A 20,569-nucleotide genomic window follows, 5' to 3' on the forward strand; every position below is an offset into this window, starting at 1 on the left:
TTGCTGTAGCGGTGTATCAAGATTCGTATTCGATGAATGAAGTTTATAAAATCTAGCGATTATGATTGGTGACGTACACCGCCACATGGTGTATGCAGTGTAGGGAATAATGTTTCCTTTAAATACAGGAGTTTCTTAGGGAAGCTAGGGATTTGATCATGTTATTTCACGTTTCTTACGACCTTAACTATTAATCCTCAGCCTAAAACCTGTGGCTCGGAGGCCTCGACACCTGTACTTCCCCACCCTCGTCACCCTCTCTCTCTCTCTCTCTCTCTCACATCCCAACCCAACCAACTCCGAACCTCACCCCTCGTCTATTTGTATCCCTCCTCATTCTCTCTAAGCTTCAAGCTAACCCCCAAGAGCCTAACCCTAGGAGCCCTTTACCTGGTCCTCTAAATAATGGACCCCTCCCCAAAAATCTTGGTTCTGGATGCCAAGCCCAGGCTCTTCTCCTTCTCCAATGGTGCTCTGAACCGCCACTATTACCGGCCGTTGCCGGCGGCGGCGGCGGCGGCGGCGGACTTCCTCTATACGGAATGCCTCAAGAACCACGCCGCCAGCCTCGGTGGCCACGCCCTCGACGGCTGCGGCGAGTTCATGCCCTCGCCGGCGGCCAACCCCGCCGACCCCACCTCCCTCAAATGCGCCGCCTGCGGCTGCCACCGCAACTTCCACCGTCGCCTACCGGAGCCTCTCCTTCTCCACCACCCTGACAACGGCGGCGGCCAGGAGAGCGGAGACGAGATGGATGGACGCCATGATGAGGACGCCAACGGCCGTGACCAGGAGGAGGACGGCGAAGCCGACGGCCGCCGTAGCTCCGCCTCTTCCCCGCCCTACTCCTCCGCTCCCCACATGCTCCTCGCGCTCAGCTCCGGCCTCCCGGGCACCCCCTCTCCGGGACAGGCGGTGGGGCCGCCTGCTGCTGCTGCGGCGGCGGCGGCGTTGCCGAGGAAGAGGTTTCGGACGAAGTTCAGCCCGGAGCAGAAGGAGAGGATGCACGAGCTCTCGGAGAGATTGGGGTGGAGGATGCAGAAGAGGGATAAAGGATTGGTGGAGGAATGGTGCCGAGAGATCGGTGTCGGGAGGGGTGTGTTCAAGGTGTGGATGCACAACAACAAGCACACCTTCTTGCGCTTGGCAAGGAGAGGGGAGACAGGCGGTGGAAGCGGCAGCGGAGGAGGAGTTGGTGACGGCGGCGGTAGCTGCGGTGATGCTGGAGATTGTGGCGGGCTTGGGGGGGCCGGCCATGACAGCGGCGGCCGCAACGGCCATGTTTCTTCCTCTTGAGAGAGTGGAGGAGAATTATGTTGTTATTGTTAGTTTTACCAGTTGTTATTCATGGTTAATCTGGTGTTTCTGGTCTTAATGATGTTGATTTGAAACACTAGCTTTATGCTCTCTTTTTTTTAGGCAATGGAAACTGGTAATGAAACTTTTTGCAAGAGACTTTAAACTACTTTTGCTTCTTGGATATGGTGGTATTGTACTTTAATCCAAGAATGGTTACATGCGACGTAGGGAGATCTTAGCAAGTTTTTAGTGAATTTAATACGCCTCAATGCTGCTTTTGCTAATCAAGCTTTACGGATAGTTAGAATATTCTTTACACATTTAGTAAGACACAAGGGTGGTGGGCTCTTCAGCATCATTCACTAAGTATTAAGAGAGTTAAGGACTTCAAACATCTAGACATAATTTTGAGTGCTTATCAACTTTGTTAATTAATTAACTAAGTAATTTAGTTATAGTATATTCTTGTAATCTGTTGGGTATTGTTAATTACTATGACACCATTTTGTTAATTACTGGGTTTTATCTAAACCATTCTTTTGTCCTCTTAATGAATTAATTTTCATCGATCCTGTTGTTGATGGCCGATGTTATAATTTGTTATATTACAACCTAATTATCGGCCAGGAACTTTGGCTTTCGCCTCCTTATCAGTATTTATTTTTTATTATAGCTATATACAAAAGTCGAGCTCTATGGACTATTTATTACTTCTTGGATTTCAGTATTTTTTTTTTTTTACCATGCTGTTAGTCCTGTGGGTGGATCTGATTGGTGTTCTTACTTTAAAATGCTGAAGCCATGTGATTGGGGTCTCGTGTCTCGGGATTTGAGATTGTGGGGGAGAATCTGACACAGTATTTTGCTTGGATCCCCGGTATGATGTTGAAAGGGTGCAGGTATTGCTTTCCAAACATTTTCTAGGATGATGCCATGGAGCTTTTTCTTATTCGGATTCTTGTGATGAAACACCAGGGTGTGTGGTTGGTTTGTATAAATTATTTTCCTGTGCTGCAGTACGTTTCTGTTCTGCTATGCTTGGTGCTTTGATTTTTGGTTCTTATTTAATCCCAACTAATTGCTATTATTACTATATTTCATATTTGATGGTGGCTCCATTAATATCTAGTAAGCTAATCAAGTTTAACATGGCTATCATCTCAAAAAAAAGGGGGAAAAAAAAGTTTGACATGGCTATTGCCATCTATTGTTTCCTTTGTAGGTGTTGGTAATGCTGCCTTTTGTCCCTTTGTTGGTAATGCTGCCATTCATCATTCACTTTGCTGCTTCCTGCCCTCCTGATATCCTTGGTACATAACAGGGTGTGAAAAATATTTCTTTAAGATTTTTGTGTTGGGTTGGGGGGGATCATGTGATATCTTAACCATAGTAACTGGACCCATTTTCTCATTATATCTCTTCTCATGATAAGTTTATTAATAAGAGCTTGGAAGATAGATGCTTATCCTGACACTTTCTCTCATCTATGATGAAGCACATAGTTCTTTCCCTACAACGACTTGGCATAGCCCAAGAATCATGAAGTATTACTTAAGAGTTCTTTATAATAAGAAAAAGTAATCAAGTGATGTCAGCTGAACTAAACAAAAACTCGGCTTACTTAGCTTTCTGTCTCTTCCATCCTCGGCCATCTGGCTTTGGTCAAGGTTTGTTTAGGGCATTTGGCTTTAGTTCCCTTTGCTCCGTCCTTGTTTTATATTTCTTGTGGTGTTTCTAAGGCTATATTGGAGGGTTTAGATAAGGACGCTGGCAGGTGATCACAAGCCTTTCCCTTAAAGGGAAAGGAACTGGAATTTTATGCTTGAATGCTTTTGTTGTTATGCACTCCCTTAATTATCTTACTTGAGAGATGGCATAATATAAAAAGCTTCCATCAGAAAAATGACATAACATAAAAAGTTTCCATCAGAAAAAAAGACATGACATAAAAAGCTTTGAGTCCATGACAAGCAAATTTGGTTGTATGTGGTTATACTTGGGAGTTATGCAGAGAGAGCCATCAAGAGTGTTGGTAGCCCAACTGAAGACGGCAACTTTGCTTGTTACGTTTCTTCAGCTTATTATTGTATGGTCTTCGAACTGCGCTTTGCTATACAAACCAATCTCTGAGACAAGCCTTCAGGAATCTCCACGTTTTAAAATAAATATTATTGAAGGTATGTCAACGAAGTTTGCCGGGATCGAAGCTGATAAAAAGAACGGGGCAGAACTTTAATGGAGAATTGGGTTGAATTCAATGTATGTTGTGGGATTCCCTAAGTTGGCCTGCTCAATCTATCATCTATAGGACTCATTTTGTTCACAGATTGAAGAAGAAAAAAGTGTGGTCAATAAAAAAAATAAAAAAATACTTTATATTTAGTTGGAGTTCTCGAAGATGAGAGATAAAAAAATAGTTTTTTCATAGAAATAATATTTTATATTTTATTAAAAAAATCCATATAGAATATGAAAAAGTCCAACACTGGCTAAAAATTGGAGTAATTTTTTTTTTCAAAAATATCCTTAAGCTTTTAGATAGAATGGAATAAGGTTTTTTTTTATTTTATTAAAGGCATAATAAGTGTTGCGGGGTTTTTTGGGCCCATGCAACAGCATAGTCCCAACTGAGCCGAGTAGAGAAAGAGACTGCGTCCCTCACGAGGTATTGTCCGCTTTGGGCGCTCCGGCTCACGCGTCCAGCGCTACGGGGGGAGACATTTCCAGCCCGTGCGTCCAGCGCTGACGGGGGGATGCCCTCACAATTTTGCCCTTCAAAAGGTGCCTCGTGAGGAAAGGTTTTGGCCTTATAATGGGGAGGCACAGATCTTTCCTCACGAGGTGCCTTTTGAAGGGCAAAACCATGAGGACATCCCCCGTCGACGCACGGGCCGGAAATGTCTTCCCCCGTAGTGCTGGACGCGCGGGCCGGAGCGCCCAAAGCGGACAATACCTCGTAAGGGACGCAGTCTCTTTCTCTGCTCGGCTCGGTTGGGATTATGCTGTTGCGTGGGCCCAAAAAACCCCGCAACAGATGGTGCGCCAGGTAGAGGTACCCTCCCCTACCCCCCTCTCAGGCCCCGGGGGCCTCAACTTGCCTTTTAATTCCTATCATGCTTATACTGTATTTACTTCAAGATCTGCTGTTCCCGAGTCTTGGTAAAACAAAAGGATGACTTGAAAGCAGTGAACTGAGAGAGAGGAATCAAAAAAAAGCATGTTACTGTTGCAAACAACATGAAGGCAATGTTTGATTTTCTTTCTTTTTTTTTTCTTTTTTTTTTTTGAGTTGAAGGAGTTGATTCTCTTTGTTCTGCTCGAGTTGTTTAATTCAGAAATTATGGCTTAAGTTAAGAAGTCCAGAAAATACGGAGTACCAACCATAAATTCAGAAACAAGTTGGATCATTAAAAATTAGAGTAAACATATAAATTTATTTATATTTATTAAACAACTAATATATAAAAATCTGTGCAAGCGTGTGTTTAGTCTCATATCGACTATTCGTTGAGAAGATCTTGAATACTTATACAAAACTAAATAATCTAAATAACACCTTCCAGCTAGTCATTTTAGGCGAATTATAACATAATACAAAAGTAAATAGGAGAGGGGGGAAAATCACAATGGATACACCAACAGCAGCAATAGGAAGCATAATTTATTTAGTAATCAATGAGTGTTTTTAATATAAGTCAGAAAAAATTCACAGATAAATTGTAGATTCCTTAAATTATTTGAACTTATGAATAATCCGAGGACATTAATTTTCAGAATCATCTGGCCAAGATAAAAACATGAACAATGTGAGAAATCTCGTAAGAGTCCAGGAGAATATTGGTACTGTTGATGCAGCATGGGGGGCCTGCATCACTTTGTGCAGGAGAGAGGCAATGATACCTCGGCCAGCCTATGGAACCAATGTGAGAAATCTTGTAAGAGTCTATGAGAATATTGGTACTGTTGATGCAGCATGGGGGGCCTGCATCACTATGTGCAGGAGAGAGGCAATGATTCCTTCTAGGGTGGATGATGAGGATTAGAGATTGGAATTATGAGTTGCTAGAGGTAAGAGGATCTTATCCTAAACCAATCAAACTACACCGAAAGTGGTTGTGTACTTAACTTTCCATCCCTTTCCAGTTTCTTCGCATCGGTAATTAAGCACTACTTGAGAGCAAGGACATGGAAATTGGAGAGGATGACGACGTATGATCGATAATATGGACACTGATCTCTTCTTTGTCACTGTCAGTTGGCTGCAATGGAATTCCATGCCACTGTTTTGACATCATATGAGAGTATCATAAGATCTAATTTTCATCATAGCTTTATTGACCTCAAGACGTTGCCAAGTTTTATCTCCACTGAGTCATTAAAACTCTAAATTTGATGTATTTGGTGGTTGCTTGTAACGCTTTATAGTAATTTGAAGTTTCTTTCTTATGGGATCTAACATGATCAAATATTGATATATTGGTTTGAAAGAGCTAATAGCAAACAACATTTTAGTATCTATGAAGTCGTCAAATTTTGATTTATTTTTTGAGGAAAACTTTGTTTTATATGCTCAGAGAAACTAATGATGGTTGCCTATTACACTTTACAGCATATATTTTGAAAATTTTTAATTTCGGGAGGAAACATGAACAATTCCAACATCTGATTATGCAAGAAATCATTGCATTCGTGCCATTCTATTTAATGGCTTGTATATTTAGAGCATACCCACAAATGTCTGGCATCTAATTGCCCCAAACATAATGGTGAAGACCTTTCTTTGTAGACTATAAAGCCCTATTGTGGCTATACACTGCATCCTCGGCAACATAATAGGTCATGGCACTAAAGATTGCACATTTACGAAGCCATGGCCCGGCCCATGACCCGACTCGACCTATTTTTGGAGGATTCGTGAGGCCGGGTTAAGTTCTAAAATTGAACCCGTTCTATTTTCTGAGTCGGATCTAGGTTTATTGAATTCATACATGACCTGACTCGACCCAACCCATTTGAAATTTAGGTAATTTTGGGTTTTCAATCATACAACCTGATCCGAATCTGTAAAATTATTTGAGCTCACGGGTCGCAGCCCGCAGGGGTGCAAAGAGTTCTAAAGCCAAGATGGGTTGACCCAAACCAAACCTGACCCGGATCCGAATTTTTTGGGTTGGGTTCGGGTTATACATGGATCCGACCCGACCCGAATGACTCGATGGATCAAAAATTATAGCGGTGGATCCAACCCAACTCGATCTTCTATTGGATTGGATCTGAGTCCAAAATTAGAACCCGAACAAGAAACTAGGTTAGGTCGGGGTCACTCATGACCCGACCCGACCCGACCCGACGATTTGTAACCCTAGTTGGGTAGCTACATGCTAGCGCACCGTTTTCACTTTCTCATAATTCCAATGTGAAAGTTATTTCAGGAAGAAACATACTTGCCGCATTTTTATTATTGTATATGAATGGATCGATTGTCAAATTATAAAGTGAGATGCGATCAAGATAACATCAAAATGATGAAAGATCGAGCCTTGACTGTATTTTGTCCCACTGGGGGAGACTCCAAAAATAGGCAGTCCTTCAAATGTTGCTCAGGTTAAATTTAATCCTGTTAGAAATGTGGGTGTTTAGAGAGAGTTGGGCCATAAGGCCTCTGCTAAGGTCCTAGACCATCCATTCTGTGGTGATGAATTAGTCATCCCTCAAAACTGAGGCCTTAGCTTGTCCCTGCTATTTCTCATTTAGCTGTGGCTCCCTGTATAAATTTTTGCCTCGTGTCTATGTCTAGCTCCCATGCATTAACGACAAAGATCTTGGATTGGATCATCTCCTTTTCTTCTTGGTTAGCCAATAGCCTACGACATGGAGTAGCCCTAGGTCATTTCTTTTGAGTGAAGGACCTCATTTACAACAAGACTTCTAAATCATGACTTTAATTGTACCATAAAGCAATAACCTTAATTCACATTGATATTTAAATAAATTATATTCTTCCTAAATTTTCATATAACTTAATCTTCCACGGTCTTAGCACCAAGAAATCCATTTGGCATCCTTCAACTAGAACATGGGACATCATTATTTACTCTGACCACAATTTTAATGACCCTGTGATGATTAAAATTCCATGACAAATGAACTATAAATGCAATAAGCTAATGTCACCCACCCACTGATCTGTATAAATTTCATGTTATGGTGTAACTAGGAAGGTAATCAACTATCAGATATTCGGACTTAGAATTTTCCTTTTCATTCCTTAACACCATCGGTGTAAAGGAAAGGTTCATCCGTTAGACGTCAAGTCATGTACTCTATGAAATGCAAGGAGCCATCATGCATGTGTAACACCAAAGGGGGATGCATGTAATAGAAGACTTTCATAATGCAAGAACAATCATATCCAAGTGATTGCTTTAGATAACAATCTTCCCTATAAAAAAATATAAAATATATAAATAAATTTAGCTCATTCAATCAACTTAAGTTTTTGGGACAAATGGTGGTATCAAAGCATAGGTCCTAAGTTCGAACCATGTCTCCGCACTCTTTAATCTCATTATTAAAAAATTTTACATGTTCGGCTCGCTCATTAAAAGTAAAATTCGGCCCTTATTTGGAACAAATGGTGATTTCAACACCAATGACCTCAAATCAAACTCAATGCAGCCAAAGGTAAAATATTAATCCAGAAATAGGACACAGTATCAGGAAATATTCTACTTCCCACATATTTTGATGCAAATTCTGTACTCTTCATCATGCTGTCATTGTTTGGATGCCAAATTCAGAGACAATAGCATTTGCTATTGCTTGACCTTGTACATTTCACGTTTGACACTCGATTAAATTCATTTTGATTATAGTAATCTTCACTGCATGCAGAGCGTGGTACTTAAAAAGTGTCGATGTTTTTGTGACACCCTGTTTATGGCCAGCTGGGTGGAGTTGGCTGTGATCATCGCCGCAAGGGAGGCAGGGCCGCGCGACATCGCCGGAGCCCTGCTCCTCTTCTTTCCTTTCCGGCGAGCTGCAGTTTCGGAAGAATAGCTAGCGCGAGGAGATCGCGGAATCCGCGGTCTCCTCCCTCTATTTCTTCCGCTCCCTGTCTGCTTGGGCTCGCCGAGCCCTTCTTCCTCCTCCATTCTCCTCTCCTTCCCTTCCTTTCTCCCTTCACTTCTTTCTTTCTCTGCTTGGGCTCACCGTGCCCTTACTTGTGCCGCCGGATTCGTGGTCGCAACGCCTCTTCGGAGCAAGGTAAGACTTTCCATCTCCTTCCCTGTCTCCCCCTCCTCCCGATTGACCCGACGATGGCTAGAATCCGACCAAAGGGTTGCTGGGACAAGAAGAAGAAAAAAGAGGGGGAAGACCACTCACCTTGGTTGATCCGCTGTGCCGCCGTGCTTGGCCGCGGTCGCCGCAGGCCCGCAGCGACCGCGCCGCCGCCGGGCCGCAGGCCCCCTTCCCCTCCCCTCTTCTCCGGTGGGGTGGGCTCTCGCCCCTCCCCCTCCTGTTTCAAGGGTAATAAAAGAGAGGGGGGGAGGGTGGTGGTGGGGCGATGAAGAAGAAGAAAAGAAGAAAAAAGAAAAGAAGAGCAGAAAAAAGAAAAGAAAAAAGAGAAGAAGAGAGAAAAGGGGAAGGAAAAAGAAGAAAGAGGGGAAAAAAAAGAAAAAAAAGTGGAAGACTACGGTGGTTGTTCCACCGAGCGCTGCGGTCCTCGGTCGCAGCCGCTGTCCGGCCGGAGGCCCCTTTTCCTCCCCTCTCCTGTTTCTCTCTGCCTAAGAAAACAACATTGGGCCATGAAGAAGAAAAAAGAAGAAGCAGAGAAAAAAATAAGAGAAGAAAAAAATAAAATAAAAAAATATAATATTAATTAATTAAATAAATATATAAATAAAAAAAATAAGAGAGATGTTCCATTCTAGGTGCAATCATTCTCTCTCTACTTGATTTGCAGGTTCTAGTCTAATTTACCGAGTCAGAACTTATAGCCTGCTCAAGTTCATCTCGGATTGCTTTGAGATTTTTAATTTATATTTAGATTTTAAATAGTGAATAGCAAGTAATTTAATTTTTAATAGTTTGGATATGTGCAGCGGATTTGCCTAACTGAACCTAGTGATCTTTTGGCGAACAGTGGTAAGTGACCCTCGCATGAACCTTGCTAATTTTTGAATTATTTAATTTATATGCATTACAAAAATATAAATATAGTGATGTGATTTTTTTTTATTTTCTTAAAAATTTAGGATCCATGATTTATGAATAATTCATTATGCTTTGCTATAGATAATTTACGCATGAATTATGTTCTCTAAAATTAAAATATAAAATATAGTGATGTGATGGGCTTTTTATTCTCTTAAAATTTAGGATCAAGCATATGATTGTAAATATTCCATATTTTTGGCCAAATAGCATCCTTACTGAATACTTTATTATAACTGATTTACATATAAATTATGATTATAAAAATTGCATGAAAATAATATATATGGTACAATTATGCATTTTAAACTTTTGCAACTCCATTCAGTATTTCCAATCTATTTATAAAGGTATAATTTATGAAAAATATAAAATATTTTATGAGCTCTCAGATAGCTATGACCGTCTCTAGAAATGGAGGCCAGTCAACATCCTGGAGCTAGTATTTAACAAAAACGGCCCTCTGCCAATTAACGGGTTAAAGTTGGTAACGAATATGAACTATGAAATTTGTCGATTACGAAGACGGACCTTGTCACATGATTATAGTGACAATAACAAAAAAATCTGTGAGCATTGTTTTGATTAAAATTGTGGATAGATGGCACATATTTGATGATTATGGATATTTTAAATTGTACTTTCAATTTTATGAATTTGCATTATTTGTGCATGCATGATTGGTTTGCTATGGCAGTTTGTTATTATATTTATGAAATGTTTTATTTTATGGTATAATTCTACTTTCTAAATGATGCATTGAATCATGTAAAAATTGATGCTTGATTCGGTAAGATTGTGCATGGTTACTTACTGAGCCGCAAAGCTCATTTATCTCTTTATATATTTTTTTTTTCAGATAATTATGATTGCTAAGAGCGAAAAAAATAAAAATAAATAAAAGATGAAAGAATAAGGGTTGAAGCATAGTTGCAAACTAGCAATAAGACTATAAGTGTAGTTATGTCTATGAATTTATATGTTGAGTTTAGATACTCTACCTACTTCTTTTTGTTTAGCAAATGATATTGGACAATTTTTCTTTATTATGCTATATGAAGCGTTATTGTGGGCTTCGTGTTATTGTGAGTAATATCCAACGGTAGCACGACCATATCATACTCCGGATCTAGGGTGTGACACTTTTAATCCCCCTTCCGTTGTCTAGGCAGCTCAAGATCATTATCCATATAGGCTGCGTGCTGAATTGTCTGATGTCTTTTTGCACGCGCTTCCCTTACAGATTGATTAAGCTTGAGTGGAGAAAAGGTTGAGAACATTCTTTCATTTAGTTGATGAAGAAGCCTCAAGTCTTTGAAGAAGATATGAAGGCTTTTCTTTCAATTTAGATGGCCGGGAAGATTTTTCTTTTTTGCCCTTCTTAATAACCCCTTTGTTATTAACACAAATAGCCAACATTTTTATCTTAACTGGGATGCGCATCTAAATAGTGACTTAGCTGCTCTAATCTTCAATTTGATGGCATTTCTCTTTGCCAACTTATGTGTAAAATGAATTCCCATCCTAAGTTGCAAGATAAGGGAAGACAAATAAGGAGATTTCACATCTATAAAAATTCGATTAGGAGAGATCTTGAACAATAAATCTATTTGTATTACTCTGTAATGTCAACAAATGCATGATACTGATCAGCTAAGCAAGTACCTAAATTTTACTTATTTAGAAAATCTAGTAGACGCGTGCTTTCGCTTACCACAAGCTTTCTCCGAAAGATGAAGGCAGCTTCAAAAATAATGTCTACTATTTTATTTCTTCCTTATATGAATGCCTATATTTCATCTTGGGCCATCATTACATGGACTAGTGAGGACTGAGGATATATGTCTTGGGACGAGACCTATTGTTACATTTCATTATTTAGATGGAAGTGATTGATAATTTGCCCGCATTTTGCTAAGAAGAAGTAGATTGCTTAGAGATTAATTTTGTGTAGAGCTTATCTATTATTTAGATGAAGTGATTGATAACTTACTTCCGTTCATGATATCGTGATGCCAACCATGAGTAACCTAATCCACATAGTCCATTTCAAGCACTGTTAGGAAGCACATGGTAGTGTCTGCAAGGGGAGTAATGGGAGCAGTACCAGTGGAGAATAATGATTTACAGAGACTCACTGTAGTTATTCACTTGGGAAGGAAATTTCCTTACTCTTAGAAATGTAGAATTATAGTGATCGAGCTTTGAGCAGCTGTTTTGAAGGAATGGAGATGGATTGGGTTCTCGTGCTCCCTCTGCCAGCTTTAGAATATATATATTCATGCATGAAGCAGTCCAGGCAAAGCATACGAATGGGGAAGCTAGCAATGGTGCATGTCCTTGCAATCCCTTAGCAGGACCCTTACAGCTAAGAAAAGTGAGCTCAATAGTCCTATCGATAGGAACATTCACATGTGGAGTAGGGACCAAGCATTTACTGAATTTCTCTTAAGCATTAAAGCACTTGTCTAATAAGTTTTATTTTCCCTTTTCCTAATATATATAAAAGCTTTTTTGCCCAGTCATTAATTCATGATTTTCCTATTCCTTCAATGATTTATGTTGGCATCAGCTGGGTTTTGCCAATCTGATAAGTAAGAAACGACAGCCTCATCATTTAAGCTAAAATAAAATGCATACCTCAAAAATATCAACTGGCACAGTATAAATATATATGTTCGTAAAATTTTTAATCATTTTAGATGGATCTTATTATTGGTCAGTAAATATTAAGATTAATGTGTGACACAATTGTTAATATCATTTTTTTTTTTTTGTGGAGCAAAGTATTGGCTGATATGTTTTAATATCTTGATTGGGATATATTGGCCAAACTATCAAGATTTCTCAATTCTTCTTAGTGTTAGGCCCCTTGACAAGATAACTGAGAAACCGAAGATTAAGAAACCTCTCTCTCTCTCTCTCTCTCTCTCTCTCTCTCTCTCTCTGTATCTCAGGTCTTTTTTTAAGTGTGAATTGGAGAAAACAAGAAGCTTCCTCTCTCTCTCTCTCTCTCTCTCAAGTTGAAAGAGGTTATCTTGCCATATGGTCATGGCATGCATGAGAGTACTTTGGGCTCTTTTCTTTGTTTTACAGCTTGGGACTGCATGCATGGTCGGCCAGGAGCTAGCAAGTCCAAGTGGAAATAGAGGGGGAAAAAGTTCAAACCACTTCACATGAGCTGCATTAATGACCCATCTGTTTATTTCCAAGAAATGACAGCCCTAGGCTTCTTAGTCTTCCCCTCAGCTGGTTGATGTTCAATGAAGGCTACAAGACTGCAATATATAATCACTTTAAAATGTCCGCTACAATCCATAATTGCTCTAGATTACTGCAAAAACTGAAGGCACCTTGCAAGGATGCAAGCACCTTAGAGTTGCCTGATCCATTTACTATAACCTCTCCATTCACTACAAGCTCGTAGCACTTAAAGGCTCAGCCCATTTTCCAACATTTTCTTTTAATCACAACCTAAAACTCCTACTTATTTGTTGATTGATTTGCCTCAATAAATATAACTGTTGGAATGAGTTCCACCTCAACAATGTAGTACATTAAAGTAGATCCATCATTATTATGTAATAAATCAAATCTGATTATTAATTTTATCCTTCATCATGGAGTCTACAAACTACTTCAAACACAACTTGCAGTATTTTGCTCGAAAGTCATCTTACGGGTTTACCATGTCTTCCATAGAAAGTATGGCAGGATTCAAGTCCTGCACAAGAATAGTAGAGTAGGAAGATTCCGGATCGCTAAAAGCCAATCCAATTAGGATGATATGGGTTGAGATTGTGGTCTCCGTATGCTGTCCCTTTTAGTACATGAACTGATCGTAACTTAAATGGCCTTCGGGTGTCGTTATTAACTTGTATACCATATCACCATGCACTACCATACAAACTTTTAGATTTCTTTTTGGCTGCATCCTCCTCTTCCGTTTCAGGTGCGCAACTCACAAAAAAACAATGGCCCTGCAGAACTTTAAACCCAAGGTCTACCTTGTTCTCACTAAATCACAAGCCATGTGGAAATATTTGTTCATGGACCTCTTTATTCCGTGTACAGAGAGCAAGATGATATGATCCATAGGAGATATCCATCAGAATTCATCCCCAAAACACTTTTTTTTTTTGTTTGTTTCTTTTAGCGAGCAACGTTCTTAAAACACATTCATTAGACTGCCAAATCAGAAAACTAACAGAGTACAAAGAAGTAATAATTAACCACATTTTCTGGACATGACAATCCTTCCTTTCTACACACCGCTTGATTACAATTCAGAAGTGAACAAGACTAAAAAAGTCCTATAGTTTAATCTATCTGACATCACCCAAGAAAAAAAACCCCTTACAAAAGATAGTTTCAAAGACTTCACAGAAGACCTCACAGATAGAAATTATTCTCGAACTCCCGCGAGTTGACTTATATAACACTGCATGTCCATGTGGATATTTAGAATTCACACTTCTTCATTGGCATTGAGAGCTCTTTCTAATCGGAATCAGTCCAAGGCCTACACGAAAAATGAACCAAAAACCCACTCCAACAGCACTTGGTTTAGATCAGCTCGGTAGTATCACCTAATGGCATGTCAATTAGTTCTACCTTCACTGAACCAAAAAATTCATCCAAGAGCCAGGTCTCAAGCGAGGAGAGTGGCATGTGTGAATCTGAGATTGTACTGCTTTCACCTTGGAAGAAGCTTGTTTCAGACATCTCTGGTGTCGACGAGTCCACATTGAGCAATGATTCAAGCATAGTTGGCGCTGCAGTGAGATCATGGTTGGCTGCACTGGCTGATTCCTCGCTGGAGGATGAGTCAGTCCCAACCATATTGTTGATCGAATGTTGCGTAGACTCCGAATTGGTCCGAGCTGCTCTCGACTTGGGTGGATTCTTCATCCACCCTTCGAGCAGTCGTGATATGTTCTCAGTATTTGATGCATAGGGTGTCATCGATGACGATGTTGCCGGTTGGCTTAGTTTTGTAAAAGAGTAGCTGCCATTGGAGGGCTTCAATTCTGCTAGGCAATTGGGCTTGTCCAAAGACAGTGCCTCTCTTAAAGCTTGCTTTGCCATATGGATGTCAGTTTGGAGCCTCCTCTCCCACTGGCCTTTGGGGACAGATTGATCACAAGAAAGCCCACCACTCATTGAGCTGCCATCACCAGCTTGGAGCTTCTTTAGTTTCTTCTTCAGATGGGTGTTCCAATAGTTCTTGATGTCATTATCAGTTCTCTCTGGGAGATAAGAAGCTATGGCTGCCCATCTAACAACCAATATAGGCATAAACCACAGTGAGCCTAGGACCAAAGTACTTTCATATTATATGATAAGAACATATATTAATTTATAAGTTGACTCAAATTGTGCAAAGAAAGCTCATATATTCTAAAGTTTTTTTTTTTTCGGGATCTAAGGCATGTTTGCTGGTATTTTACCTATTGCCAAGAAGAGCTTGGAGATGGATTATGAGCTTCTCCTCTTGTTCTGTGAAGTTGCCTCGCTTGATCCCTGGCCTCAGGTAATTAGTCCATCTTAGCCTACAGCTCTTGTTGCATCTCATCAGCCCTACCAAATACAAGAGAGGATTTAATAAACGAATAACCAGACAGCGTAAACAAAATTGGACACTAAAGACCACCTTTTTAGATCTAGAGTTGTAGACCCTCTGCATCCAAACTAAATTAGGGTCTCAATTAGTAACAAGCTCACCATGTGGAAGGAGAGGTTGAAGAAGAAGTCAAGAGGATATCTAATCAACACACTAACACATCACAACAGAATCAAGAAAACTAACCAAGAAGAACTCAAAAGGATATCTAATCAACACACCAACACATCACAATAGAATCAAGAAAACTAACCAGTTCACGGAAGGCCACCCTTTTTGGTGATCCAAAACTAAATAAAGCCTCAGCAAATAGCTAACTCATTTTGGATATGATGAGAGGCCATCCTGTCAAAAGGGGACGCAGAAGGGCGTGATAGAGAGGTTAGAGGAGCTTAATTACCAGTACTAGTAGGCACAGCCCTCCAGTTCCCAGGGCCATGCTCTTGGATGTGGGAGACTAGAATGAGATCCTCTTCTGGAGTCCAAGGGCCCTTCTTCACACCAACCTTATCGCAGCAAGGAGGTCTCCCCATGTCACCCTCTTTCCCCTTTCTCTACGTCTAGAAGCGACTCAAGAGAGTTATACGGGAGTTATTTTCTTTCTTTTTTTCTGTTCTTCGTCCGTTTTCCTTTCTCCTTGGAGAAGGCAAGGACGAGGGTCAAGGCAAGAGGTTCCGTCTCTTTTATATACATAAGAGCCTTGGCCGACCCAAGAGAAGCAAGGAAAGGGAGGGCGGAGAGCAGGGATGGAGGAGAGAGTCAAAAGAGGACAGCAAGGTGCATTTACACCTAAAGGGCTCTCCAGAGGCCAAAGTAAGCGTGGTGGAGTGGAGGGCCTCTCCTCTCTCACTCTCTCTGCCTTACGAAACCGCGTGCATTGAATGACTTCAACGTGGCGTGGAGCTTTACCTTTCTCTTGAACTCATCCAAAACTCTAGTTATTAGCAGTAATGAGGGAGGGGGAGGTGGGGGAGTGAGAGAGTGAGAGAGAGAGAGTTTTGGTCGTCTTTTTCCATCGCGCAGAAACCCTAGCTTTTTTGCTGTTACCGAAGAGATCTATGCATGTGAGTAGCGCACGGTCAAGTAATGTGATGCGAGTCCACTATACTGGGATGTGATGCGATAATTCAGCTTTAGGATAGTTCCCATCATCAAGCTGCGACCTTGCTACCAAATGTCATATACATACATACATACATACATACATACCCATCCTAAATGAAATGGTTTTATTTCAGCATCTATTGTTGACACTGTTTTTTAAGCATTTCTGATCCTATAGTAATTATAACATTTAATAGTAGGATCCGTTAAGCTATGGGAATTATAATAAGAAAAATAGAAGGCATACACCAGGACAAAATTTTTTTTAAAAAAAAAAATGATTTTGGGAAATGTAATAATGTTAACTACTTCCAAAATCATAAGGCCCAATATGAGCATTTTAATACTTCATTAGGTACAATTTTCACCAAGATTTTTATTTCTACAATTCATTGAAGAGGAAGTTAATGTGCCTCCACGAACACACACATTCATAAACATCATCCGTACATCTTTGAATGCATGTACATGTATGTGGACTCAATTAATCAATTCTCCCACGTATCATTTTCATAATTCTTTGAAGAATGAGCTCTATTAACCTACTTTCTCTACCACCGTAGTGAAATTCTCTGGGCTGTAGCTCTGTCCCAAAGCAACTCTATTTTTCTGAATTTTCCTGATTATGCCTTCTTAGAATTGAGATAATATTTCTTCGTATGTCATTAGACGTTCCATCAAACTTTTTCTACTCTTGATTCTGAAGTTGATCCAATAACTCTACAATAATCACAGTTAAATTCATCCCCATCCATTTAATCCCTTTCCTGTTGTTATCTGCGTGCATGATCTCTACCATTATAATGGTGGAAGGACTAGTCCCCTGAACAAATCCACTTTTCAAATATTTATCAAAATACTTAATTCAGTCCCCTTTTATTTTGAAGTTTTTTCTCCTAGATCATATGCAAGTATTGTATAATGGAAACTCCAAACTGTTCCGTTTGTAAGTCTCTCATGATTATAAGTGGTAATTTATGACTCAACCCGTTAATTTGACTCATGAATGACCACTTTAAGTAGGTTTGGTTCGACATAAACAGATTTAGGTCGTAAATGGATCAGCCCGTCTAAACCTTTTTATTAAATGGGTTGAATTCAGATTTAAACATTTGATTTGTTTAACCATTTTGACTCATTTAATAATTAGGTCAGATTCTAATCCGATCCGTTTAACTTGTTTGAAACCTGTTTAATCTATTTCTGACATGTTTAAAACTTGTTTAACTCGACCTGCTTAATATGTTTAATCTATTTAAATCAATTTAATCCTCTTAAAACCCGTCCAACCTATTTAACCAATTTAATCTATTTAATAAATGAGTTATGTGGATCGGATTAGATTATCTGTTTAATAAATAGGACGAATTTAAAAATTTTGACATATTTAATAAATAGATTGGATATAAATTGATGAATTTTTGACCTGACACGTATCTAACCCAACTTAATTGCCACTCCTACTCATGATATCCAAGCCTCAATCTTTTCCAACCACTATAACAATACTCTCTCTCAAAAGAAAAGCATCCAGTTTAGTTTAACATTCACAATAAGTGAGAGAAACAAAAAAAAAAAATGCACCTCAAAAGCATCGAGTCTAGTCTGTTAAATTGAATCAAATATTTGAAAATAATTTTTAATCTGATTAGAGGGCGCAAGCACTTGTACTGTCCCCATCGCAGTGCATCACAAATTCTGATATTTACTTATAATGGGGCAAGACTAGTAGATTTAACACAAAGTATGATCACTTTTTTGTCATTTTCCATCACATAAGATAAAGCATTTATAAAGAGAGGATATTATCATGAACACAAACTTTGGGATTTTTTTTTTTTGAGCAATAACTAAGAAATATATATAGAACAAGAAAAGGGCATTTTAATGAAGGCTTAGAAATAGCCCTGGCCATCTACAGCCGAAAGTGGTAAATACTCTACGATGTTGTTTGGGTACAAGATATGGGAATGAAAAGGCTCCATCGGGAACAGCTTCCCATATTCAGGTGATGCATCAAGTTAATAATGAACTGATCAATTTTAAAGGGCAAGCATAACAGTAATTATTATCATGTAAACCCCAAATAGATGGAATGAGGTTTGTCATTTAAACAATGTCATGTTAAGAATTAAGGATTAAATTATGCTTTCATCTAATTATTATCATGTCCAGACATGATAAAAATTGTAGTAAAGTGAAGAAAATAATTATATTACTAATAATAACTCAAAAAAGTAGTTGCCATGTTGCTTTGAAAGCCTTGCATGACCAAAGAGCAAGACATGATGAATCCAATCTTACATCGAATTTAGGTTGTTTTTGACATGAATACTCTTCTGAATATCAAATTTTGCATGTATACCCTTCCAAAATTACTATTTGTATATATACTCTCATAAAATACTTGTTTTGTTATTCTATCCATTTTTATTCTTATTTTGCATATGTACCTACGCCATCTAATGCCGTTCAAAAATTAATAGTTTCAAATTAAAATGACTAAAATAGCCTTAATGGGTAGATGTGCAAAAAGAAACATTTATAAGGCAATCATAACAAAGGACAAAAAAAATAATTTCAAAATTTTATTTTATTTTTAATTACAATAATTTTGGTTTTTATTAACGGTGTAAAAACAGTATTTTATGAGGGTACAAAAATCAATATAAATTTTAAGAGAATATTCACATAAATTTGAATTTTTGAAAAGGTATTCATAAGCCACCAAGGTAGTAGCCTGGTGGTAAGGGGGCGATAATTCCGCCCAAGTTGCCCCGGTTCGAAACGCACGGGCGTCGATTAAATTAGGGGACCGGATGCCCCACGCTCGGATGGCTTGTTGGCGGTTATGCTTTCCTTCCACTTGTACCAAGGTGGCACTGGGGTGACGTACCCACACGTGAGGCGGTGAACCCAGTGGGGTGAGCCCACGGGTCGGGGAAGGCGCGCGAAACCTGCGACCTGTATCGAACATTCCCTAGTGGAAGGGAGGCTCAGTAATGGGGCTGCTACGCGGGTGGGCTGGTCCCTCCCCCTCCCCTCCTATTTTTGACCAAAAAAAAAATATTCATGAAAAAAAAAAACTCTTGAATTTAATTAAAGACATAATGGATGTCACATCTGAATAAATAAAATGGAGTACGTAATTATCTGTATACATTTCTACACCACCCATTCTCTTTCTCTTCAATCCTTCCGGGTAGTGTCGGTTGCACCACTGTTGTTAGCGGCATTGCCATCATAACTATTAATCCAGCAAAATTCTCCGCATGTCTCTATCTTTTATTTTGCCATTTCTCCATCCTCCTGGTCATTGCTCGCCCCTCCATTAATTATTTTTCCCTAATACCACTTATTCCATCACATACCATCAATTCCGTCATTGTCACAAATACGAGAACCAATATTTTATTCCCTTCAAAAAAGAAAGCCAATATTTACCTTTTGCTTGGCGGAGAAAAACTTTGCAATATCAAGCACTGAAATGAAAGTCATATGACTATTTGTAATTGAACATAATGCAATCAACAAATTAGCAACTCTTTTTTTTCATAAAAAAGAGTGATTTAATCATTCTATTGATGTTACTTATAAATTACAATAACCATGTCTTTTTGCAAGATGATATAGCACTTCCCTTGACGCTTCTCTATCAAAAAATTTCTCTCCAACGTCCTTAATCACAACAAATGTAAATTGCTTATCTATTTCAGTTTGCCTAGTAAACTAACTTGCACCATATATAGTCTAATAGAAAATTTTAATATAATTTTTATAAGTATTAATTATGATCTTTTATGAGCATAAATACGCTAGGACAGTAATTCTAATATTGTTATTTTGTAGTTGAGAAATTAGTAGAAGAGCAAGGTCTACGACAGTAACTCAAGGCGATATAGCTAATTACATTGATTTAACCATACATCCCTTTAACATCAAATTCATGCAGCACATCAAGCACAACTCAAATGGCTACATACCTTTATTCTTTGCATTCCATTGACCCAATACGGCTGGTAGATAGGCTACATGATGTCCTAGTCACTTAGTATCATTCTTCTATAGTTCTAAACTTCCCTTTTTCTTCCTTGCAAGAAGGATGAATGGTTGGTCATATGTTGCAGAGAAGATATAGTCACCTAGAACTAGGTCTATTTGTTCTAGCGTGATTAATATTCCAAAATTTTAGAATCCTAAGTTACCTTGCAAGCACGCAAATCATGAGATTAGTCACATGTTGAAGGAAAATGAATCGTGCATGCATATATGGCTGATGAAGATTTTTCTACCATCTTGAAGACACCCTGGACGTGTGAACTTAAT

At 39.1% G+C, this 20,569-nt stretch overlaps 2 protein-coding genes and 1 long non-coding RNA gene across 5 annotated transcripts; 2 read left to right on the forward strand and 1 right to left on the reverse strand.

The window, feature by feature from the left end:
- The first annotated feature begins 209 nt into the window (after positions 1 to 209).
- On the forward strand, positions 210 to 1,465 carry LOC103716411 (zinc-finger homeodomain protein 9-like). The gene has a single exon (XM_008804394.5). The coding sequence runs from the start codon at positions 406 to 408 to the stop codon at positions 1,294 to 1,296; it is 891 nt and encodes a 296-aa protein (XP_008802616.3). The 5' UTR covers positions 210 to 405; the 3' UTR covers positions 1,297 to 1,465.
- A 6,919-nt stretch (positions 1,466 to 8,384) lies between these two features.
- Positions 8,385 to 12,861, forward strand: LOC149751264 (uncharacterized). Of its 2 annotated transcripts, none has more exons than XR_016398492.1 (3): positions 8,385 to 8,565; positions 9,405 to 9,447; positions 12,613 to 12,861. It is a non-coding gene; the product is annotated as an uncharacterized LOC149751264 (long non-coding RNA). The 2 variants fall into 2 exon arrangements; XR_016398493.1 differs by lacking the exon at positions 12,613 to 12,861 and adding an exon at positions 10,760 to 12,384.
- Positions 12,862 to 13,738: 877 nt separating this feature from the next.
- LOC120113276 (myb-related protein 306-like) lies at positions 13,739 to 16,013 on the reverse strand. 2 transcript variants are annotated; one of them, XM_039134308.3, is made up of 3 exons: positions 15,540 to 16,013; positions 14,967 to 15,096; positions 13,739 to 14,794 (listed from the first exon to the last, which is right to left on the reverse strand). In XM_039134308.3, exons 1-3 carry the CDS (start codon positions 15,670 to 15,672, stop codon positions 14,083 to 14,085), a joined length of 975 nt encoding a protein of 324 aa, XP_038990236.2. In that variant the 5' UTR covers positions 15,673 to 16,013; the 3' UTR covers positions 13,739 to 14,082. The 2 variants fall into 2 exon arrangements, with proteins under 2 accessions (XP_038990236.2, XP_038990237.2); XM_039134309.3 differs by having other exon boundaries at positions 15,393 to 15,988.
- Between the last annotated feature and the right edge of the window lie 4,556 nt (positions 16,014 to 20,569).

Source organism: Phoenix dactylifera, chromosome 15, assembly GCF_051530095.1.
Source record: "Phoenix dactylifera cultivar Ajwa chromosome 15, Ajwa_hap1_PhDact_Kaust_v1.1, whole genome shotgun sequence".
NCBI classification, from domain to species: domain Eukaryota; kingdom Viridiplantae; phylum Streptophyta; class Magnoliopsida; order Arecales; family Arecaceae; genus Phoenix; species Phoenix dactylifera.